Source organism: Penicillium griseofulvum (assembly GCF_001561935.1).
Source record: "Penicillium griseofulvum strain PG3 chromosome Unknown contig_86, whole genome shotgun sequence".
In the NCBI taxonomy this organism is placed as follows: domain Eukaryota; kingdom Fungi; phylum Ascomycota; class Eurotiomycetes; order Eurotiales; family Aspergillaceae; genus Penicillium; species Penicillium griseofulvum.
In genome coordinates, this window is record NW_024467473.1 from 810,305 (window position 1) to 833,889 (window position 23,585).

Below are 23,585 nucleotides of genomic sequence, written 5' to 3' on the forward strand. Positions count from 1 at the left end.
TTCCGTTCTCAGCCTATGCTAGATTTAATGAAAAGCGCACCTGCTGCGAGTTCCCTCTTTCCACTTGGCACCACATGTCCACCCGAATGCCAAATAACCCGACTCTTCCCATCCTGACAACTATCTACCAACCTCATCGACGCACTCTCATCAACAACAGTATCCATACTCCCCAAAAAATGCATCACTGGCGTCCGAATAACAGGATCATAGAAGGCACGATAAGCCAGATCCGGAGCCCCATACCCCGAAATGCTAACCACAAACTTAAGCGGCGGGTGTTCAAGTGTATCAAAGCAAGCAGGATACGGGATCCCACCTTCCGCCTCTAACCGGGTAAATGCATCTTTCCGATCTCCTTCCAGAAGCGAGGCGACCATAGCGCCCGCAGCAGCCCCCTGACTAAACCCGACGATCCCATCGAACGGCCCGGAATCTCTAAGAATAGACCCAATACACTCCAAGCCGCGTTCTAGGCCGGGATAAACACCGTCGATGGATTCGGATTCGAACCAGTTCCATGCGCCGTGCCGATTGCGTAGGTCGGATGTGCTACCATTGGAGGGCTCGGGCTCTAGTTGGAAGGGTGCTGTTGGGTATACGAGTTCAACTTCGTGGACAGGGAGGGTTCGGCGGATTAGTTTTTCTAAGGCTTGCAGTTTTGCGCGGAAGAGTTCGCCCGATTGGCGGGATCCTGGAGTGGTTAGATTTTATGTTGTAACTGTGGTATTTTGGTGTCGATTACCGTGGATCATTAGGATTCTCATTGTTGGATTGGATATTCAAAATGGTGAAATAATTTTACTTCGTGCGTTTTGGTAATGTCAAGCACTGCCTACTTACTATATCCCACTAACAATAATAGTCTAAAAGGCTAGTATGCTTTGGTGTTAACTGGTTCATTAGATCCCGCGATTTCCCATAGTGCGGCTTATTTTCCTCTTTCAGAACAGTTCCCCATTGGGTAATGAGCAAGGCTAAGGGCTTGTACTCGTAACATGCCAATGTTAGCCCCTAAGCCCTCAGCTACGACACTTCGGAGGTCCCGTAAAGCTTAACCCCGGGGCCGCCCCCGGGGCCGGGCGAAAACTGCGGCTTAACTAAGTTCCCGACAACGGTAGATCTGTCAACCTTCAAGAGAGAATACGTGAGAATAAACATCATGCTAACTGGCCTTTTACTCAAGCATGTATTCCACGGACAAGCCTTTGCCCTGCTCTTGGTGCAAGGCTCGCTTCACAAGGAAGAAACACAAGTCAAGACATGAGCAATCACGTCAGTTGGATACAATGAGTGTCTGCCATAGTCACCAGCTTACAGGAATCAGATGCCCCATCGAACTGGCCGCTCAGTGGTATATTCGAGCACTTTTCGGTTCCTTTCAGAGACATATACCACTGCTCCATTTCCCAACTTACCTTACGCATCAGCGCTCGGAGCCGCTGCAGTTTGCAATATATGCGGTCGGTGCCTTTTATGTGTATAACGGGACCGAAGGCAATCGATTATACCGTGCTGGACACGAAGCTTTCGTGGCCCAAAAGTCAATGATAGTACCTGTCGAACGACTACAGACGTTACTTAGATTATAGGAGAATACTAACTCGAAGAATGGAACAGCGCATACTACTCTCGATACACGCAATTACTAGTCTAATCCGAATAAAAATGGACTACCCAGCCTACATCGCGTCATACAGCATCGCGCACAACGAGCGACAAACGGCTCTTCGTTTCTTCACTGATGACGTTCTTCTCGAAGACGGTACAAACAAGGTACAGGGACACGAACAGGTCATCAAATGTTAGAACAGGCCCACAATGGAAACAACGAGGAGTTGCAAATCCGTTCCTGGGCACATATTGGGGAAACTGTGCTGGCCGAGCTTGACGGCGTATTTGTCAGTGATGAGGATGTGCCACTACACTTTTTCTACCCTTTCAGGAAGGGCGAGAAGGCGCGGTACCGCTTTTTGGCCGCGAATACGGCGGTTGGGGAGAAGATTTCCCATATTCGGATCACTTACTGGGAATCTTCGCTCTGAATATGGTGACACATGAACCCGGCTTGCAAGTGTTTAGCTGGGGTGTATTGCCTTGATACACGGGTGGTTATCTTGAATGGGCTGGCCATGTATATATTCACTGAGTGGAAACGTTGGTCAATCTAAGAACCTTACAGATCTTACAATAAATTAGACTTAATAGTGATCAGTGATATGAAAGCTATAGAGTGGAGGATACTAAGTACAAACATCATGAATCCTTTGCCCTGAACATAGAGAGCTGATCACCAAGAGCTATATCCTAATGCAAAGGAAGTGAAGAACTGAGTGGGCGTTGAGGTGTCTACGGGTTGATGTACTCTGCTTTTGATGGTTATTGAAATTGAATGTTAATCCTACGTATACTTACGTGGATTTGATTCCACATGGGCTACATGGCCTTGAAGGTGTACAGTTTTAGCACACATTCTTAGGTATGAATGCAATGAAACAATGGTCAAAGAATTATATCTGGCAGGCAGAAGTGTCCATTGAGGAGGCCTAAGGCAGCTATGCAAACGGTCCGAATACAAATCAAATTGCCAGTTCTCGTGCGAGTCATGATAAGTTGGTGACTGAACTCCAAGAGTTCAATAGTCACTGACAGATCCCACGGAATACATGGGGGGTTTTCACTATTGTGATTTCTCTTATCCTCTTCACTCAGATGTATGTAGCCATCCATGAATGTACTTAGTTACCCAAATACATTCTCTTAAACTCTTGTCTCATCATTATACTCTAAGCACAACTCGTTGTTTTCCTAATCTGTGAATAAGAAGGTTGCAACTCCCCTCTTATGCTTTCCTCCCCTTCAGAGATTCCACAGATCCAGCTCAATCCACTTCGTCCCTTTCCTATTCCTCTTCTTCATATGTGCCATCTCGCCATGAGAAAAGACTAAGACCTCACCGTCGGAGGGCCGCATATTCAAGCAGCGAAAGGGTATTGACTCTTGTCAGATCAATCTCTTGATTGTCGTATTTCGCGACTTTGATGGTACGCAAGGGGTCGGTTTCGGTAATCTCAGCCATTTGAGCTGCCGATTCTGCGACTGCAATGCATACTCCACCTGTGAGCGGGATTTTGCGGGCAAACATGAGATAGACCTTGCACTCATATTGCTCCTCTAACCAGGCTACGTGAGCTGGCAACTGCTTCTCTTCCCGCCGGCCAAATCCCCTCTAGATCATTCACAGCTCATCCGAAAGTCGACCTTAAGAGCAAAGAGCTTGTATGCTGGGGCACGCAGACCAAGGGACCTGGCACAAAGGATTGCTGTCACTTTGCCCTTGACTCAGACGGCAAGAAGACTGAGGAGTGCTGGTTCAAGAATCCCTTCTGCGGTTTTCTGCACGACGCCGGAGTGTCCGAAGACTACGTCGCTTTGATGCTCGTCCCGATGCCTGTCGACATCGAGGAAATGAAAAAAGATGGGTCGCACTATACCTACGACCATGATCTGGATCTTCACTGGGGTCTAGTACCTCGACGGGGCTCCGATGCCTCGAAAGGTCAGATGGTTTACTTGGAAAAACAGTTTCCCAGCGCATACGGCGAACGCCTACCAGGAAGTTGGGCCGGATGGAGAGGTGGAAAAGGTCTTCGTCGAGACTGTACTTGCATATGGGAACGTGTTGCCTTTCTTCCCTGAGGAAAATCGGAAGGACAGTTCTCCAGCAATCAATGACATCAAGATTCAGCTGGTGCGGTTTGCTTGACCTGAAAGCTGAAGCGCCTACGGATGGAATGTCGTACCAGCGACTGTCTGATCGCGAAGTGCTCATGGACCTCCCTTACGAGTTCCCACGCATAGATGATCGATCTACGAGTCAAAAACAAAAGTTCATCTTCTGTGCTACTCAAGTAAGTGAGCTGAACCTAAAGAACTTGCTGGGTGCTGCGAGCTTGAATGCTTATACGAGGGTGTATCTATCCCTCGGAAGAGTAGAGCACTGTTTCTTTGGAGCAAATCCTTTAGTTCAAGAACCCTGCTTTGCTCCAAGATCAGCAGATGCGCCGGAAGGATATGGCTTCTTGGTTGGCCTAGTGAATCGTCTGGACATCATGTTGACGGAGCTGGTGGTAATTGACACAAAAGGTTTTTCCAAGCCGGTAGCAGCTGTGGTAAAAATTGGGCTTCGATTGAAGCAAGGTTTGCACAGCAACTGGGTTGATGCATCCGAGATGGAGTAGAGGGAACTGCTGGGACAGAGCATCTGCCCCGATACCGTGTCAGTTAGGCTTCCTATCTATTCAACTTATATTTTCATTTAGAGAGTCAATCCAACTTGTGTTGACATATTCTCCGAAAAGAAGAGTGCAAGACGTCCAGAATTGAACTTGACGATGTGGATAGACACCTTATATGTCGGGCCACAAGCCTCACGTGAGTGTCCGAGGTCCAGCCAATCAGATAGAAGTACCTTAATCGAGGAACTCAAGTAGAGCCAGTACAATTCGATTCTCTATATTTCATTCGCTAACCGAGGATCTATAAAATGCTCAACTGACGCCGAAAAATGAAGCAACCGTGAAAAGGGAGCTGTCAGCAGTGGTGGACCTAGTCGCAGCGCGCCAAAGCACTGACACAGCTCCAACCCACCAGCAGCCGTAACCTCCCGAGGCACACGAGCACTCCAAATCCACACCAAAATGGCGTGGTACTCTATCCTTCCATCAGAGCTCACTCACCTTGAGAGCTGGGTAGCTCGTATCTTCGTGTGTTTCCCTCTTTCTCTCCGAACTGAGCCCCGAGCCCCTGTGCTATGACGCAGTCGCTAATCTACCCCGGATTCCGCAGTTCTTCCTCGGTCTCATCACAATTGGTCCCTGGGCTTTCCTCGTACTTCTCGACGCAACCATCTATGTATACCGACTGATCCTCTGGGAGGTCCCTTATATAGGTGGAAGAGCACGTGGTCGACAGCGCCCTCGCGCGCCGAGCTTGAATGAACGTCCGGGCGGGCGACGGAGGGCCTTTGGACTGCGCGGCGTGGAGACAGATACCGGCGATAGCGAGGGGCAAGATCGCGACGACTCCACGGGGTCGGAAAGGGAGACTCGTAAGGAGTACGTGAGCCCTGTTGTCCAAGCATTGAATCCACATTTGAGTGGAGATGGCCTGAAACAAAGGAGCTTGGGGCAGATATGATGATCGGATCCCCTTTCTCGTGGGAAGTGATGATGTTTATGATCTTGTTTTATTGTTTTTATCTTCCAGTGGTTTCTGTCATTTTGACTATATGAGCAAGCATGCATTTCTTTTCCGAGGTCATTGCCCTCGATACTCGGCGTTGTGCAACACTGTGAGTCTTGCATGTGAGCAGATTTAAGTACATCATGTACAAGACTTATACTACGAAGGTTGTACGATATTTGCAGGTTATAATCTATTATACGAAGTCGATCCTACGTGAATATCCAATCTAATACCCCAACTGTCTTATCTTGAACCCCGCAAGTCATCTCGGCCTGGTGAGTCAATCAGAAAACATGAACGGGCACTTCCGCCAGTCAAATTGGAGAGAGATAAGCTCCAAGACAAGTCTCCACGATCGATTCGCTTTCTAGTGAGGAGTTCATGCGGAGTAACTAGTCGTTTAGAACATAAAACTCCCCGCCGAGCAAGGATTATACGAACTATAACTACTCAGATCTCTAAAGTCATGACCATGGAAGAAGCTCTATACAAACTAGAGATCGGTGCACCATGGCCCATATTTTCCAGACATCTACTCTGTGTTATTTTTGTGGGATTGTTTGGTGTCATGTGGAAGATTCGACAATTTCACAAGGCTACTGCATACGAGAGGTATAAGACAACTTGCTTGGACAATAAGGGATTATCTATCACACCTTTAGAGAAATTCAACTGGGAAGAGACTGAGCCGTTACAACTCCGGCCTTTTCAAGGAAAAGACAAATATAACCTGACTATGGGTGAGTTACTCGCCCAGTCTTAAACGAATATGTTATATTACAACACTTGATACTTCCAAACTAACGCGTCTTAGCACTTGAGAACCTCGATCCATCAGAGCTCATCCCGATGGACAAAACATACAAAAGCCGACTCGCTCAACGCAAGTCCGTACTCGACCAGCACCACGACATCGTGGTGGCAATCAATAATGATCAAACCCCAAAGGAGGACCCTCGCATCCGCCCCGCCATTAGCGAACTATATAATTTTGTGCTGGAAACATACTTACCAACCCGATATCCGAGCATGTTCCGTCTAAGCGCTGAGAGCTCGCTCTTCCAAAATCTGGTAACAGGCGCAACCTGGCCAACAAGACTGTCTCCAACAACGCCAACTACCAAAGCCCTGGAAATCCTAGCCCAGACAGTAGACGAGGATTTCCTGATCCTGCTACCTGATCTCTCACCCGATACCGAGGAACAACCGAGATATGTACTGCAGGCATATGCGACCTGTTTCCCGGCTGGCTTTAACACGCGCGAGAAACTGGGGTTGCGTTTGGCGGACATTCATGGCCCCGTCCCGCGGTATCAGGAGAGAATTGGGCGCAGCATGGATAAGTTCTTTGCACGTATCGAGGTTGGGAAGTTTGTGAAACGGTTCAACTGGAGTATTACTATTGATACAGGCCTGTTTGCTGCTTTTGGTGGAACACATGCTGTGTCGGGAGTAAAGGAGGATGCTATTGAAGTTGGGAAATTGAATATTGATCAGGTATGTTGGCTGCTAGGAAGCTTAGTTGACGGATTATCGCTGATACAGCTAAGACGGTTCTGCGATGTGAGCGTCAGACACTGCATCGGCTGCCGGTGTCTAAGGCTCTTGTCTTTTTCGTCCACACTTATGTTTATCCAGTTAGGCAGATTAAGGATGAGGGTTCGGGTGAGGACCTTGCGAATGCGATTGATGGCTTGAAGAGAGGGAATGTGCCAGAAATTCATACTTATAAGAAGGGAGATGTGTGGGGAGAAGCATTGAAGGACTTCCTAAGGGCCTAGGCTTCTTTATATGCTGGGGTTCTGTGTAAGACCCATGAATTATATAGATATGACACACAGCTTGGATCTAAGGGAGGGTGTTGCTTTATATGCATTTCAAATTTTGGGTTCTATATTTTTATTCCTCCAAGGATTAGCAAGTTAGCGCAGGCGCTCGACAACCTTGATAAGATCGGCCGAAACACCCATGGCGGTAACATCACCACCGGCGCCGGCACCCTGGACAATCAAGGGGTTGGCACCGTAGCGCTTGGTGTAGAAGCTGATGATGTTGTCACTGCCCTTCAGACCAGCGATAGCGCTGTCCTTATCGAAGTACTGCAGGCCAACCTTGACAGCCTTGGCAGCAACATCAATACTACCAACGTAGCGCACAACCTTGCCCTGCTTCTCAGCAGTTTCCTTGATGTTGGCCATCTGGGCATCGAACTCAGGGAGACGGGTCATGAACTGAGTAATACCCTCCGCGGATGAAGGCAGAGACTCAAGCTCAGCGGGGATCAGTGACTCGATAGGGAAAGAGTCGGGGCGGGAAACCTCCAGACCAGCAATACGGGCCAGGATGGTCAGCTTGCGGGCGACATCCATGCCGTTCAGGTCATCACGAGGATCCGGCTCGGTGTAGCCCAGCTCCTTAGCCTGGGCGACGACGGCGCTCCACTGAGCATCGGAAGCGCCTGATGCGGGGGCGAAGGTGTTGAAGAGGAAGGAAAGAGTGCCAGAGAACACACCCTCAATGCGAGTGACCTCGTCACCGGTAGCCACAAGGTCCTTCAAGGTCGACAACACGGGCAGACCAGCGCCAACGGTACTCTCGTGATACACGAGGGCCTTGCCCTCAGCTGCAGAGGCAAAGATATCCTTCCACAGGGACAGGTCATCGGAGAATCCCTTCTTGTTGGGTGTCACCACTGAGATACCCTTCTTGAGGAATGTGGGGTATTGCCGGGCGAGGCTAATGTCAGAAGTGTTATCGACCAAAATGGCCCGTCCAGGGGCTGCGGCAAGATATGTCGCAATTTCTTCGGCTTGCAGGGCACCGGTCTTCTTCAGAGATGGTGCAGCAGAAGCTGTGGCCCAGTCAGCGGCGGGGATAGCTGGCGAATAGGCGGGAGTCGGAGCAAGGAGGGTCTGGGAGGAACGGGCAAGGACGACAAGCTGGGGCGCATTGGGGAGACGGGCGAGCTGCTGGAGGAAGGCAGTACCAACGCCTCCGACGCCTAGTTCGTCAAATCATTAGTACTCAATTGATTCGGACTTTTAAAGCTCACTAGTGAGGAACACTTACCAATGACACCGAGGTAGATAGGGCTAGCCGACATGATGCAGGTCTGATGATTTTTCTTGATTATTTCAATTAAATTTGCGTTCTGATTCTCAACAAAGAGTTCAATATCAGATCAAAACTAAAAGAACAGTCAATTGAGTCACGGCGCGATCGATTCACCTGAGTAGTGGGGGCGCGGGGCTGCCCCGAACATCGGCCTTAGTCATCCAGAATCGGCAAAAAAAGACCTCCAAAAGTTTGGCAGTTTGGCGGTGTAAATTGGCCATCGGGCTTATCGATAAGCCAGTGGCATTGTAGAACGTAGAACTTCCGTGAAACCTGCATCTTCCTTTTTGACATTACACTATACATACTCTTCACGGCATAATGCCTGCTGACCAGGACTCCCTCTATGGACAGCCCCGTTTGAAAAAGAACAAAACTGAACAAACCACCTCAAGCCTCGCCTTCACCTCTCAGCTCTCTTCACTCATCGCCCAAGATGCAACCTCCGGCTCGTCGCGTGGACGCCACCGTCCCTCCAAGAATCCGAAGTCGGATATCTTCTCAAAGCAGAACAAAGGCACCAAGAAACGCGCAGCTGCCGATCTTGCAGATGACAACAGGGCCGTCAAGCAGGTCCACAGAAGCACCCAGGACATTGGCTCTATAGATGCCAACACGCTAAGCCGGTCTCGACGCCGCATGCAGGAAAAAGCGCGCCTTTACGATGATATGAAGAAGGGATTGCATCTTGCCGGTGATAGTGATGATGATGACATGCCAATTGATCCATCTGACCCGAACGCCTATCTGGCCCGACTACGACGCAAGGAGAAAGATGTACTAGTTGATTTCGATCTCAAGCACGCAAACGAGGAAACGTTCAAACAAGATGAGTCTGATGATGACAATGCATCTATTGTTTCCTACGAAGACGAATTTGGCCGTTCTCGCCGTGGCACTCGCGCCGAAGCTGCCGAAGCTGCTCGCGCCAAGGAAGAAGAAGCAGGTGGCAAAGCTGCCCAGGAACGCTGGCGCCCTGCTCGTCCTGATAATTTGATATACGGAGAGACCGTTCAGACTGAAGCTTTCAATCCCGATGCCAACATTGCGTCGCACATGTCCCATCTCGCTGCTCGTCGTGACCGCTCGCCTACACCACCAGAGAGTAAGCATTACGATGCAGAAGCAGAAGTTCGCAACCGTGGGACTGGATTCTATCACTTTTCCACCGATGAGGAGGAGCGCAAGAAGCAAATGGAAGATCTCCGAATTTTGCGAGAAGAGACTTTATTCAAGCGGAAATCGGACGAAGAACGGATGGCTGAGCGCAACGCTCATTTAGAATGGCGGCGCAAAGAAATCGAGAGACTCCGTAAGGAGAAGCTAGAGAAATGGCGCCTAGAGGACCTCGAAGCCGAACGCAACCCACCTAAGCCAGAAACCGCGCCTCCGCCTAAACCACCACAAATACAGTTGTTTGATTCAGACGAGACACCGTTTGATTCAACATGCCCGCTATGGCGACGGTACATGGTCATGGTATATCCCGAACCAGACGATATCCCTGACTCTGAAAAGGATAAGGAAAAGGACACTTCCTAGGTTTCATCCATGATGTTTCGTGGGGCGAAGCAATACCGCGTCATCTTTTGATCTCATTTTCCCGCGCTTTGGTTGACAATGTGCTTTCTGCTTTCTGCATTTTTCTCTTTTGTTTTTGTGTGTGTGATACCCCTTCTTAGTTGGCTTGCCTTTTCATTTCCAAAAAATATATTTAATTGGACCTACTCTATGTTGGTCTATTTCAACGGTTTTGAGGACCTCAGAAGGGTAGGGTGCTTTAGCTTGACATGTCACGCTCATTGTAGAGCATATGTAGCCAGTGGTAGGGTTGCTTTGATAACAAAGAACTTAAAAGCCTGCCGTACCTGAAACCGGGTGATTCTCTAGTAATTGAATTGTTTGATGATGCATGAAGAAATCCGCGGGCCGTTTAGTGGGAGTCAGGCCTCGAAAGTGCTAGCACGACGGCGAGGACAATGGGACTAAAGAGGGCCTCAACTAACATTCAGAACTACTAGCAAGGATTCCTCGACTTTTGAAATCTTGAATCATCGCAGTCATATCAACATAACTCATAAATCATCATGTTAGAACCGAGATTCCAATTATAAACTCGCAAGTCCAACCACAGTCCCCACCACAGCTCAATCGCCCAGTTCATCCATGATATCCAGGAACGAACTGGCATCTACATCAAGTCCAGTCAGTGAACGATACTCAAGTATGGGCTCCTTCACATCCAACTTACCAGAAGAGCTTGTGAACTCTAGGACATGATGTCCCTGTGGTGTCTGCGGGGGTGTATAATCATCCATAGACATAAATATCACGGGTTTGATATCACGCACAATCACAGTCCTGGAATCATATGACTTAAGCCAACTGCGTTTCCCGAGGTTGTGGGTGACGAAAGCAGTCCAGACGGGAGTGCTGTTTTTGCATTAGCATTGAATAGTTCAAATTGTACAATCGAGGTTGACATACTGGTTCATCTCGCCTAGGTAGACTGACGCCTGGAGTCTTACACCTCCAGTCTCAGAGTCTCTGTATACGCGCAGCGCGTGGATGTACTCATCATCGTGGATTGTACTAGAATATATCAGCCTCTCTGCACTTGATTCCCTTCAGTAAAAATTACTCACCCCCCAAAGACTTCCTCTTCGTGTTCCAGCTCGTGGTCTAAAATCTCTCCAATGGGGGTGCCTGCATCCTGGGAGCGCAAGGCAAGGAATGTGTTATGGAATAGCACCAGATCTGTGAGATAGCTGTAAGCATTGTGATTTCAATAGCAAGGGCGAACGCGGGAATTGCTGACCTTCCAATGTGGTGAACTTCAATTGCGTCCATAAAATAAGCTCTGTACCACGCTTCCGTCGCCTGCACAGTCGGAGGCAAGACCCATCTCGCAAAACCTCGAGTAGATTAAGCGGCAAGCAGTAATAGTCACTAGGCCTCGTCCGGTGTGGCTCCCTGCAAAGGATGCGCACTCGGTGGTCTCTTCTCCTTAGGTAGAAGGATACGCGCATATCAGACTCATCATTCAGAGATCTATACTGTGTCAGAAATATGCACAAAGGAGTCAGTATCCTCGACTTACAATTGAAGGAGCTCCTCGAAGCCCTCCTCTTTAATCCATTGTTTAACGCCGGCCTGAGGGTCTGCGCAGCAGCATGACCTATTGCCGAATATGTTAACAAAAGCCGGAAAGCAAGCCAAGACGTCTATATCTCACTTTTCTCTCACAGATGGTAGAGGAGTGCTGGTGCCAGTAGACCCGAATGTTTCCTTCACCCAATGTTCTTTGATAACGTCAGGGGCAGTCGAGCGGCTAGTAGTAGAAGTATGCGGCGATGTAGGAACATCCGGTACAGACGGGGGAAAATCCGAAGAAGTGCCGGAAGAAGGTGACATCGGTGGAGACAGATGCGGTGGTCGAGTGCGCTCGTATGATCTCCGCCGCCGTGCATTCCGGTCAGCCGCCGGGTTGTTCCTTACCGGGCGGTCTCTCAACGGGTGGTCTCTAACTGGATAATCTCTCACCGGATGGTCCCTTGCTGGATGGTCTCTGGCTGGATGGTCCCTCACCGGGTTGGCTCTCGCTGGATAGTCCCTCGCTGGGCGTTCTCTTACGGGATGATCCCTCACCGGGGTAGGAGCACGTGGAGGGGGACGGGGAGTCACGCGGTTATCGATAGGTGAATCATTTGGGCGGAGTGTCATGCCTTCAAAGCGAGCAGCAAACCGGCTATCCTGTGCTGTGAGCAGGGTCTTGAAACCATTGACGAGGCCCGCAAGGAACGGGGAAGTGTATTGGCCACTAATAAAGACCACAGATAAGTACACACACATGCGCTTTTTCTACTCGGCTTTTTTGCGGAATACCTACTCTTTTACCAAGTCGTTGAACTCTTTAAAGACCATCTTATACTTGGATATGCGGGTTGCCAGGGTATATCTCGACTGATCCCAAAAGAACCGGCCCATTCGTAGCCATGTGCGCTTGTATGTCGCTGGACTAGCATCTGGGCCATCGAGATCTCTGAAAATATCGCCGATGTCCTCGATTGTATAGGTGTAACTGGCTAACACCGCATGCAAATCGGGCTTGATCATATTGAAACAACGGCGATGCCGGGGATCATCAGCTACACGTTCCAAGCTAGACAACAATGCGCTGATTGCGTATAACTCGGACATGAGCGATGTGATCTCGCCTACGTCCTCTGGAAGAGGAGTGCGGAATGCATAAAAGCCAGCCGCTACATCGTCAGCGCTCTCACGAGATGCGCGCAGAGCCTGTGATGACATCTTATAGTCCACAGAGTTAGGCCATAAGGGGGGAGTTTTTCTTTGCGAGGGGGAAGTTATGGTGGGGAGGGGCAAGGAATAATCAGGAAGTAAGAAGCCAATAGGCTTTCACATGCAGAGAATTAAGATTAACAAATATAAAGAGAGAGAAAAAAAAGGAAGAAAAAAAGAAGAAAAAAGAAAGAAAAAGAGAGAAAAAATAACCCCCCATGAGGCTCTTGACAGGGTTCTCCCTTGCGTCCAAGACCTGACGTGTCCACGCGCAAATGGCGGGGCATGGTGGAGTCTCCCGGCATGTCCGTTCTGCTTCTTAAATAATAGACCTGAGGATATATGTTGTAGAGAATAAAGTAAATAATCTTAGATCTTATAAGGTTATATAAGATTGACTCAGATTCCATGGTTCACAAGGTATTTCCCAGCCCTAATTGTGGGGATCTCATCAGTCTCATAGCCCCCCTCACTCAGACCAATCATAGGGAACATCAAGGGTGAGGGGATACACGAGATGTTACCTACAGACGGTGTACAGGATAAACTCTTGGTTCCTGGATTCAGTCGATTCCATGACAGTAAGAACTATATATATTACATGACATTCGGGAGAAACCCCATCTAGAGGGAGGGACACGTTACATACTAATTTTATATAGTCGAGTATCCACGAGTACTGAAAAGCAAATACTACGCTGATTGGTTTGCCTTGACTTCGTAGCGTCTGACTAAATCGGCTCCTTTTCGGTCCTTCTATACCCCACAACATGAAGTCTAGTGTCGCTGAACAGATACACGGTCATATTAGTGTACACTAGGATATGATGGCCTGTCTCACGATCAGTTCTCTATTATTGAGTTCTACCTAAAGAAATTAGGAATCCGATCGAGTCAGCTGCGGACCACGAGATATACGACCAAATCTCGTCTACCCGGGTTGCATTGCATTCGTGTAACGTATTATATATCTCAAGCATAGAACAACGCGAAAAAATCAGTGGCTATGTATGCAAAGCTTGACTTTAGAAGGGGCTAGAACATCAGTCTTAACATGACTCGCGCAAATGAGCTAATTGGCGCCATTGGGGCCATTCGGGGCCGAGACTGTCACTATGGAAACCACGCTATGCAACGAAGTCGGGTCCTAAAAAAGATCCGCACAGGCTGTAGAACTATAGAATATTGAATGAAGTTCATGAGTAGTGGCATACAATCTACACCGGCCTGCGAATATTGTATTTTTCTAATTGCGCCGGGCTCATCGGCACTATTTGATAGAGTTAATTGGTATATAATTTCCTCGCTGTAATGAGGAAATCACTGTAACTGCAAGACTCACACAATTGTGCCGGACGGTGTATCATAGTCGCACAAGACACCCTAACATAACAAGGCCTTGATAGCCAAAAAGTTGGGACTGCTCGCGCATATATGTAGCGGCTGTACTGAGTCAAACATCGAGGTATCGGATTTGATGCATCATGATTATGTAGTCACTCGGCTTGTATAAAGGGATTGCTGAAACCCTGAATTTGCCGGTGTGTGATTTCAAGATCCCCATGTGCCGATTCACCCCCATAAGCTCGGTGCTGCGGTGAACCCGTATCGTATTGTCGCACTGCTGTTTTCCCGTCTCATCGTAAGTCCCAATTGCAACACCTAGTATTTGAATCATCACTCTGCGTATTATAGTGTCTGTAACGTATCGTCACATAGCGGCGTATCATCGCACCGTGTCATGTCGCATATCGCATCATCATACCCCCACCCATATTGCATAAGCGTGACCCGCGCATTTTCACCCGCGCTAGCCCTAATTCCAGCCACCAAAAGAAGCTGACCAGCGTCCAAACCTTTGCACCTCTACAGCGAGGGCTATGGGATTTAGCGTCGGTGGTTTCAAGAAACTTGAGCTCCAGATAGCTGTAGGATCATTCGTCGTAGTCTGCGATAATACCCTGTGATCGACCACAGTGACTTTTTCTGATGTTTGTTTGACTTTCGCCTTGATATGGATTTGGAACTTCCGATGCGAAGTGCAGAGAGGGGATGAGTTGTAGTGAAGCAATATTCTCACAAACTCAAGGTTAAGCTTCGACCCCGGATTATTGGGCGGTGAATGACGCAGGCGGTGAGCCCCGCTCGATTTTGCGGGGCAAAAAAGCTCAGAAGCTCCTGGGAGCTCCGAAGCTTCCCCGATGCTTGGCATCCCAAAACTCAGAGCTTAAGTGAGGCAAATCTGAAGAATACAGATGATTCCTCACACAACAGACTTAATCTTGCCTTAAATCATCCTATAAATACCCTTGTCAACACTATTACATTTAAACTTAGAATTGGTTAAAATGTTGAGATTTCCCATTGATAACTTAATACCTTGAGAGCAAAGAGGAACAGTTCAGAAGCAAGTAAACCCCACCCGTCCTCCAAACCCAGAAACCGTGCATGAAACCGTCCGAAAAAAAAGCAGGAGAAACCATTAGAGAAACACAAACGCCCAGAGGCAAAAGACGAAGTGAAGCTAGAGGGCAATTTAAGAGGATTCATCCTCTTCCTCCTCCTCAGCCTTGGCGAGGTAGGCGGCCTTCTCCTCTTCGTAGCGCTTCTTGTCAGCGGCAGCCTTCTCATCATAGGGCTTGCGGTCGGTCTCGCTCAGAGCCTTCCACTTGTCACCGAGCTGCTTGCCAACCTGACCTGTGGGATTGTTAGATCATGTACAACGAAGCTTGGAAATCAATTGACTGACCGAAGCTGATGCCGGGGTTCTCCTCGCGAACCTTGTCGCGGTTGTCATTGGCGAAGAACATGTAAGCGGACAGACCACGCTTGGGAGCGTTGGGGTCTAATATGTAAATTAGTATAAACTGGTAACAAGGATTTGGCTGTCGACTTACCCTTCTTGCGGCGCTGAACGCGCTTCTCGGGGGCCTTGCGGGTAGACTTGGTGGTGGATTCAACTTTAGGCATGATGACTGATGAAATGTTAGAAGTGATTTCTGGGGATTTTTGCCACAACACATGTAATATGGGAGAAACGAGATATGCAATGGGGTTAAGTCAAGGTTTGCACGTGCAATTGATATAGAATTACAAAGAAATCGGGGTGCAGATGAGAGGTGAGAAGGGAAAAGGGTGGACGCGAGTGTTTGCTGGACGCGTTGCGCGCAACCAACCACTTCCGACCGAGGGAAAACAGAGCTTGAGATGATAGGGATAGGATCAACTTACATGAATTCGAGGATCGCGAATTAGATTATGTGGAAAAAAATAAACTGTAGAGTATTCAAGTTAGTTAAGTGGACGAAAAAACATAGATAGAGATGCGCGCGATCGCAAGGTCGGCGCAAATGGGAAAAAAAAAGACAAGGAATGAGATGAAAAGAAAGGATTCTGAGGACTAAAAGAACTGAAAAAAAAAGGGGAAAATGTGGTGGTGGTTGAAATGGGGTTCAGAAGTGTTGATTTATAGAGCTCGGAGTTGATATGCAGTACCTTTTTTTGTATGGGAGCAAGTTTGTATGGGGGAGATGGTAGTGTAGGAAGATAGTAAGAGAAGAGAAGAGTAGAGGGGGGAGGGCCGTAGTAGTAGCAAAGAGAGGGGGGAGCAAGGGAATGGCAACGGTACGAATTGTATATTACTTGTAATTTACATTGTCCACCATACTATTAATGACCAATTCCTTGAAACTTACGTCTTATTTCCTCAAATTTTCAAAAATTCTATTTCGTCCATTCTTATTGATAGATAAATGTATATTCGTGCTTTTTTCAAAGCAAAATATTTACAATTGTAGTTAAGAGAATTTAATACGTCTTGAAATGAGACCATCATTCCGGCATCTGGGAGACTCTTTGTGGATTGCGCTCCGTCATATTATTAAACCGCGCAAACGTACAGGTACACAGTACGCGGTAACCCCATAGTAAAAGTATCTGCTCGGCAAGTACCTCGTACCTCCAATTACCATGGTGTTTGCCATCGAATTTGATATGGTCTGTATCCGTACTATGTAAATATCGGCGATATTTCACTGTTGAATAATGTGGCAGGCAACGATACTGTTTTAGTCCACGGTTGTAGCAAGTAGGCTACGATGTATTGTCGTAAAATTCCGAACAAAACACACCTCTAAGAGACATGCGGAAGGAGGTAGAAATAATAAAGCATTTCATAACGTATTCAATTTTGGATCAGGATTCTTTGTACACACAGCAATAATTATTAGGGACTTGCTTCTAAATGGCATAGCGTCTAATGGCTTTGGTCGCGAGCAGCAAGGTCATGCGTAGGTACATATTAAACTTGTACGGGGTGTACCTTTTGAAGAAAACATTGAAACAGGTCCCAATTCACTATCATTGGTAGCATTATTCCCTCTAGAAAATAGGAAATCAGAAAACAAGGTCTACTTAAGCTCTCGGGGTCAAAACTGTTGACATTATCATTTGGTCGAGAATTCTGTGTAATAATGCAAACCCTAATTCGGCCGTGACTACAGGTGTATATAACAGTGTTAGTATTGAACTATCATCTTTAGGCAAGGGCGGATGGTTGCTCAATCATAAGCGTGGCGTACCCTTTTAGCGTAACCCCAATTGGAAACAGGGCTGGGCAGGTACCTAGGAACATACATGTAGAGAAGTATTGACATTGGTTGATAGAGATCATTTAGAGTGAGAAGCATGAACAATTATGGCATAGATATTACTGTTTTCTTGGCCCTACTATATATTCACGCCCAAACCGTATGGGGATTGGAATAGCTTTGAATAGATGATCTTAGACACCTTCCTTACAGAGCTGGATCACACCATCATCACAAGCTAAATCCAGAATAGATATCATCTCTAATAATACGAATAGACCGTAGCAGGCATATTCTATCTAATGTACTCCTACCGTCTGAAGTTGTTCAAATTGCTTATTTATCTTGCAAATATGTATGGAGTTAGGCACATACCAAGAGTTTACAGATCAAGAGCAAAAATCCTTACATCGTAGAGATTCGAAGTTATCAAATCCAATCCATAAAAAACGCATAGACCACGTTCCGGTGTTCCCTCAAGTCTCTTTTTTTTATTTTACAGACACCATTGATACAACAATACTGCAGTACTGCAGTGTGGCAGTGTATAATCCACCTGTAAATTAGGGCACTCCATACAGTTCCACGCCTTCCGACAGGAAAACATAGAGTTCGCCTCTGTGTGATAATTTCGATTTCTAATCTCAAATCAGAACTTATGCATTTATCCGAGTATACCTAGAGCCCTTACTTCTACGGAGTACTGCGTACGGGTTACTATATTGTACGGGCTACACCGCTGTGTATAGCCGTCATTATTGCAGTACTTGTCCCCAGTGTAAGGAGTAATACATAATTCTTATTCAGTCCACATTATTCGGTTTAAAATTACCATCCTCTTTTTTTTCCCTGAGGAATAAAAATCGAATATACCGAAGACCTGGGTATCATTGTACAGCGCCTGTGCTCCTAAGAGAACTGGTAAAAAAAACGGGACGCGTCCACAAAACAAAAACATCAGTCATCACTTTCATCCAGCACCAACGCGCGCAACATGTCGTCATCGGCCCAATTTAGTCCACTACCGACAACCACGGCACTTGCGATGGACTTCATAGTCTCCCACTGAGCTTTACGTGCCTTTAAATCCGTTTCAAAACTGTCCAGTTGTGATAACAGCTCGGGGTCTTCAAGTTTCTCTCGCCATGACGAATCTTCTTTTGTGAGCTCCAGTAGCTGGCGCACCAGCTCCTGGTTTTCGCGATTGATCTGAAGATTCTGTATCTCCAGGTTTGAGAGCTGCCTCATCACCAGGTCGTGTGCTGACGCAAGATTCTCATGAACAAGTGCAAGCACATCGCGACGATTCACTAAAGAAAGAAGAGCTCTGTATATGTTTCTGTCAGCCTCGGGTCTAGCTAAAGGGTTTCTCGTGAGTACGTACCTCTCAGCAGGGGTGGCAGCCTTCAGGTGAACGGCTTTGAGAATAGGCTCAGTCATGAGGATGGTGCGAATGGCTTTCCTCCTGACTGTGTAAGTAGACCTTGCCTCGAGGAGCTCACGTTCCGCGATTGCGAGCTGTTCTTCAGGATCTGCGCCCGAACATGATTCCAGTTCTAATAAGATGAAAGCGATTAGAACACAAATTAAAAAAAAGCAAATGTTAAAGAAAAAGTACAGCAAAGTTTCTATCAAACATACTTTGCTCGAGAAATGCCTTTTCTAGCTGTTGTTCCTGGACCTGGTTGTAGAGCTGTAGCACCAACGCCTCTTTATCTGACAAAGTCACGACATCGCGAGAGTCATCTGCAGAGTAATCGAGTAGTGTCACCTCACCAGTTTGCAGGTGAGGCAATGACAGGTCATTTTTTGCAGCCATGGCCGTAGATCTCGTGAATGCGGGCGCATCTGGTGATATGAAGATAAGACCGGAGGCGGTGGGCGAGCTTCCCCGGCCACACGAGGTTGCGGAGCAACCTTCAACGTCCTGACCAGCCTGACTGAGGGCCTTGGGACTCTCGTTATTTTCTCTTTTTTCTTACATGTATCTTCTTCTTTGGGAAAAATTCCTCACTTTTCTCTCTTACTGAGCATCTAAGCTCATCTGGTGTGGAGGGGGTATGTCGTTGCACATCTACATTGCTCACACGGGGGAGCATTTCCTGGCCGATCCAGTGGCATTCGCCTCGTATGTCTCCATATCTCTATTTGATGATACATATTATCTTTTTATCTATGCTTGAATAGACCTATCCAAACTTCAGCTGACACCGGTCCATTGTCTCTAGTCCCGATGCCTTGAAGTCATGGATCGTCCGCAATACATCCATTCCACCTCCACGGCAAATATTGATGACCGCCCGGGGAAAGAATGTCAAGATTCAAACGCTCGCCACCGAGGTGCAATATGATCGATATCAATCATGACGTGGAAATATGCTAACTCTTAGGCAACCATCGCAGAACGAGATCTTTGTATATGACCGACAATACGTCAGTGAACCAGGCGATGTCGAATTTCCGGAAATACATCCTCCTGAACCATTCCAACCCGGTAGCCCCCCAGCTACCCTCAAAGACCAGAACGACCTTCAGGCATGGCGGAACCTCTACATGGCACGGCGCAACTGGGCACTGGACTTGTCCAGTCGCTGTGAGTCGATTGATAAGAACGTCCGAGAACATCACGAGCGAATCGACGTTATAAACCGCGCGGTGGGCGTGGCTCTAGAAAACCTCAAGTCTCATGTGGGTAACCTCGAGCATCGGTTCCAAGAGGCACAGACGTGGGCGAATAGCATTCTAGAAGAGCAGCGGGCCGCTTTAGATGGCTGGCAACGAGCTCTTTCCACACTGGACAACATCCCAGCACGTAAAGATTTCCCTCTTCTTGGACGCCCGTCTACGCCGAAAATGGACAAGGATCGACCGACCGGAACGCTGCGAGACTTTGTCGATGTAGGGGAGGTTCAATGGGCTGGATCTGAGGCCACGACTGTATCGCAAGCCTTTGCTAGTAACGTCCATGACATTGAGAAGACAGTTGGCGACATTGCCTCGGATACTCAACAACTGGTGGACGAGGCCCTTGCCTCAAGCTTCGATGGGGTGGATGGGTTACTGGAAGAAGTGGAAACTATTGCGAAGAAGATCGGTTCCGATTATGAGCATGTTCTCGGTCTGCCAAACAACCAAAAAACCTTGGCCAATATATCAAGACTTGCATTCAGCCATACCCAGGACCTCCTTCCATCGCTGGCGGAAACTAGCATCGAGCTGCAAGCTGCGCTGGAGCAATCCGTCCAGCGCCGGATGGTTGTAGAGAAAAAGTCCATTGAACATATGCGCACGATATCTTCCCTTGAGTCTAGACTTGCCGACGCACATGCACATATTGTCAATCTAGACGTGGGGAGTAATGCTTTTGAGGTCATCTACTCTGTCTTCCAAATGCCAATGGTGTATGGGTCGATTCTTATCGAATCCGTGCGGCGGCGAGAATGGAGTGATAAGATCAAGACCGACTCTTTGACGCTGGCTGAGGAGATGGCAGTTTTGAGAGATGAGGAGCAACGCCGCAGGAAAAAATGGCTGAAGAATATGGGAGACTTTATGACAGTGACTGATTCCACCCCACCAGGCATTGAAGTTAACCTTCAAGGTCAGGATGATGAATGGCCTGAAGTAGCTCGGAAAGAAATCGAGTATTACATCGACGATTTGAAGACCACACATTCCTTGACCAATTTAGCAGAAGAGCTCACCCAGCAACTCAAGGAGCTGGATGCACCCACTCGGCAGCAAAGACGACGGGCCAAAGCGTTCAAACAAGGCAGCGTATTTGACTTGAGCCGGAGCTCTATATTACGCGCCGATGACTCCGTCCGTAGCTTACAAGAAGAAAAGACAAAATTAGAAGAAAAGCTCAAGGGATCTGACAGCCGCGTCCGGAAATTGGAAGATCTTTTGCATCGTCAGAGTCACCTCAGCCGGCCAGCGAGCGGCAATTTTGGTCCAGACTTCCCTGGTTCACCTTCATCTCCGCACCCTGATGCACTCTCTAGACGGTCGTCCGTCTCTTCGAGGCGAGTCTCGGCAACTCAGTCCGCCGAAGATAAAGCACTCATCCAGCGTATTGTTACGCTTGAAGCAGAGCTGGCGGCTGAGAAAGATGTGGTCCAGCGACTCCATAAGGAAGCCCATGCCGAGCGGCAAACGCACTCCGACAAGTTCCAGGAAGCCCAATCCACAAAGAAGGACCTCATAGGCAATCTCGAAGCCCGCCAACGCGAATTCGAAGATGAGCGCCGATATCTCGACTCGGAGCTAAAGAGATTTAGACTCCGCACCGAGGAGTTGGAAGAAGAGCTTGACCGAATTCTGGATGGCAGGGAAAGACAAGATCTTGACGATCGCATGCACCAGCTCGAAGCCGACCTTGAAAATGCTCACGCTAATTCCGCCGAGGATGCACAGAAAATCAATGATCTCAATACACAGATTCAGACTCGACAGGAGCGGGAAGAAAGCCTCCAGGCTAAGATTGATGATCTGGAACAGCGACAAGCGGAGTTTGAGCAAAAGCACCAGGAGAGTTACCAAGATCTCCAAGCTATCTTCTTGAACCTCTCTCCTGGGGGCATTGTGCCTGTCGAACTCCCTGGCATAATCAAAGCCATTGAGGTTCTTTCCGAGGGTCTGTCGATCCACGCCAAGAGCGCGGAATCGAATGCTTCTCAAGCAATAGCGGAGAAAAAGGCCCTGGAAGAACAAATTGTGAAATTGGAGGCCGAGGCAGAAGAGCGGACAAAGAAATTCGACGAATGCGAAGCCCAGTTGTCGCAATTAACTGGAGAACTCTCACACGAGCGATCGAAGTCCGAGGGCTTGACCGGTGAACTGGGCAAAGAGCGATCAAAGTCGGATGACTTGACCGGTGAACTAGACAGAGAGCGATCAAAGCTAGAGGGCTTGACCGGTGAACTGGGCAAAGAGCGATCAAAGTCGGATGACTTGACCGGTGAACTAGACAGAGAGCGATCAAAGTCGGAGGACTTGACCGGTGAACTGGACAAAGAGCGATCCAAGTTCAATTCATTGCACTCTCAGATGACTGCCGGAGAGAGTGGCTCCGACGCGCTTCGTGAACAGATCGCCGAAGAGGAACGGAAACAGGCAGAGCTGTCTCGGCAACTGGCTGAAGCGGAGAGCCAAGCTCAAAATTTCAAAGACCAGGCCGCGGAATGGGAGAGAAAGGCAGGGGCCACTTCGAAGACCGAGGAGCAGGCTGTGGCGCGGTTCGAAGCTCGAGGTGCCAAGTCCCTCGAGCTTTCAAATCAGCTGATCGCACAGGTTGAAAAGCTGGGTCGGATGCTTGAGCAATTGGGTTTCACCATCATCCAGCAAGACGGCCAGCTTCTTGTCCAGCGGGCTTCGAAGCTCAGTGCATCATTGGGCCTAGGCGAAAGCCTCGCCCAGTCAGGTATTGTATCCCTGAAGCCGGATACGGTGCTTCTGGACTGGGTGAACGCCGAAAGCTTGGAAGATGAGGAGACCAAATTCTCAGCTTTCATGGAAAGCCTAGCTCAGTTTGACGTGTCCGTATTTGGTGATGTTGTTGTCAAACGCGTCAAGGACATCGAACTCCTAGCCCGCAAATGGCAAAAGGAAGCTCGAGGCTATCGTGAAAAGTACCACCGAGTTCAGAGCGAAGCTCACGACAAGATTGCCTACAGATCCTTCAAAGAAGGCGACCTTGCTCTCTTCCTTCCCACACGGAACCAGGCCATTCGCTCCTGGGCCGCCTTCAACGTGGGTGCGCCGCACTATTTCCTCCGCGAGCAGGATTCGCACAAACTACAAGCTCGAGACTGGCTTCTCGCCCGCATCACCAAGATCGAGGAACGGGTTGTAGATCTGTCCAAGTCAATGAATGGCGTTGCACTAGACCGTCGCTCCCTCGGAGAAGTCAGCGACGGCGCCTCTCTAGAGGACGAGAATCCATTCGAGCTTTCAGATGGCCTCCGTTGGTATCTCGTTGAGGCGGTAGAAGAGAAGCCTGGTGCGCCTGCCACGCCAGGCATAGCAAAGAGTACAGTTGCATCGGCACACGTCGATGCCAAGGGTAGCATCCGCCTCAAACGTGGTACAGACGAGGGCGCCATTGCCAAAACCTTATCCAGGAGTCTCGATAGCCGCCGTGAGAGCGCAAATTCCAAGCGGGGCACTCCCACGCCGTCGCAACACGCTGTCGAATCCACTACTGATCTTGTACGCCTAGCCGAAGCTGATGCTGGCTCGCAGCCTCGAGAGACTGCTCCCATCTTCGACGAGGTTCGCCGTGACCTGCTCTCCGGCCCGTGAAAAGTAGGGATTGACTTATTTATCTTCCAT

The 23,585-nt window shown here is 48.4% G+C and overlaps 10 protein-coding genes across 10 annotated transcripts; 5 read left to right on the forward strand and 5 right to left on the reverse strand.

Annotated features, from left to right (window-relative positions):
- Positions 1 to 8: 8 nt before the first annotated feature.
- Positions 9 to 767, reverse strand: PGRI_036480 (alpha/beta hydrolase; the record flags this gene model as incomplete). The annotated part of the gene is made up of 2 exons (XM_040791361.1): positions 9 to 694; positions 746 to 767. The coding sequence occupies 2 exons, from the start codon at positions 765 to 767 to the stop codon at positions 9 to 11; spliced, it is 708 nt and encodes a 235-aa protein (XP_040645438.1).
- A 901-nt stretch (positions 768 to 1,668) lies between these two features.
- On the forward strand, positions 1,669 to 2,045 carry PGRI_036490 (uncharacterized protein; the record flags this gene model as incomplete). Its single annotated transcript, XM_040791362.1, has 2 exons — positions 1,669 to 1,765; positions 1,810 to 2,045. The coding sequence occupies 2 exons, from the start codon at positions 1,669 to 1,671 to the stop codon at positions 2,043 to 2,045; spliced, it is 333 nt and encodes a 110-aa protein (XP_040645439.1).
- Positions 2,046 to 3,041: 996 nt separating this feature from the next.
- Positions 3,042 to 3,766, forward strand: PGRI_036500 (Carotenoid oxygenase; the record flags this gene model as incomplete). The annotated part of the gene is made up of 3 exons (XM_040791363.1): positions 3,042 to 3,055; positions 3,183 to 3,567; positions 3,617 to 3,766. 3 exons carry the CDS (start codon positions 3,042 to 3,044, stop codon positions 3,764 to 3,766), a joined length of 549 nt encoding a protein of 182 aa, XP_040645440.1.
- A 934-nt stretch (positions 3,767 to 4,700) lies between these two features.
- PGRI_036510 (heme-dependent oxidative N-demethylase family protein) lies at positions 4,701 to 7,028 on the forward strand (the record flags this gene model as incomplete). Its single annotated transcript, XM_040791364.1, has 5 exons — positions 4,701 to 4,766; positions 4,849 to 5,110; positions 5,712 to 5,987; positions 6,062 to 6,744; positions 6,798 to 7,028. 5 exons carry the CDS (start codon positions 4,701 to 4,703, stop codon positions 7,026 to 7,028), a joined length of 1,518 nt encoding a protein of 505 aa, XP_040645441.1.
- A 141-nt stretch (positions 7,029 to 7,169) lies between these two features.
- Positions 7,170 to 8,350, reverse strand: PGRI_036520 (homoserine dehydrogenase; the record flags this gene model as incomplete). The annotated part of the gene is made up of 2 exons (XM_040791365.1): positions 7,170 to 8,248; positions 8,317 to 8,350. The coding sequence occupies 2 exons, from the start codon at positions 8,348 to 8,350 to the stop codon at positions 7,170 to 7,172; spliced, it is 1,113 nt and encodes a 370-aa protein (XP_040645442.1).
- Positions 8,351 to 8,682: 332 nt separating this feature from the next.
- On the forward strand, positions 8,683 to 9,903 carry PGRI_036530 (CCDC174 family protein; the record flags this gene model as incomplete). The annotated part of the gene is made up of 1 exon (XM_040791366.1): positions 8,683 to 9,903. One exon carries the CDS (start codon positions 8,683 to 8,685, stop codon positions 9,901 to 9,903), a length of 1,221 nt encoding a protein of 406 aa, XP_040645443.1.
- A 605-nt stretch (positions 9,904 to 10,508) lies between these two features.
- PGRI_036540 (uncharacterized protein) lies at positions 10,509 to 12,672 on the reverse strand (the record flags this gene model as incomplete). Its single annotated transcript, XM_040791367.1, has 8 exons — positions 10,509 to 10,552; positions 10,613 to 10,794; positions 10,849 to 10,953; positions 11,007 to 11,118; positions 11,180 to 11,412; positions 11,462 to 11,539; positions 11,597 to 12,181; positions 12,251 to 12,672. 8 exons carry the CDS (start codon positions 12,670 to 12,672, stop codon positions 10,509 to 10,511), a joined length of 1,761 nt encoding a protein of 586 aa, XP_040645444.1.
- A 2,527-nt stretch (positions 12,673 to 15,199) lies between these two features.
- nhp6 (high-mobility group nucleosome-binding protein) lies at positions 15,200 to 15,633 on the reverse strand (the record flags this gene model as incomplete). Its single annotated transcript, XM_040791368.1, has 3 exons — positions 15,200 to 15,360; positions 15,413 to 15,508; positions 15,561 to 15,633. The coding sequence occupies 3 exons, from the start codon at positions 15,631 to 15,633 to the stop codon at positions 15,200 to 15,202; spliced, it is 330 nt and encodes a 109-aa protein (XP_040645445.1).
- Positions 15,634 to 18,209: 2,576 nt separating this feature from the next.
- PGRI_036560 (centromere protein H) lies at positions 18,210 to 19,071 on the reverse strand (the record flags this gene model as incomplete). Its single annotated transcript, XM_040791369.1, has 3 exons — positions 18,210 to 18,579; positions 18,637 to 18,808; positions 18,894 to 19,071. The coding sequence occupies 3 exons, from the start codon at positions 19,069 to 19,071 to the stop codon at positions 18,210 to 18,212; spliced, it is 720 nt and encodes a 239-aa protein (XP_040645446.1).
- Positions 19,072 to 19,628: 557 nt separating this feature from the next.
- atg11 (autophagy protein ATG11) lies at positions 19,629 to 23,555 on the forward strand (the record flags this gene model as incomplete). Its single annotated transcript, XM_040791370.1, has 1 exon — positions 19,629 to 23,555. The coding sequence occupies one exon, from the start codon at positions 19,629 to 19,631 to the stop codon at positions 23,553 to 23,555; it is 3,927 nt and encodes a 1,308-aa protein (XP_040645447.1).
- Positions 23,556 to 23,585: the final 30 nt, after the last annotated feature.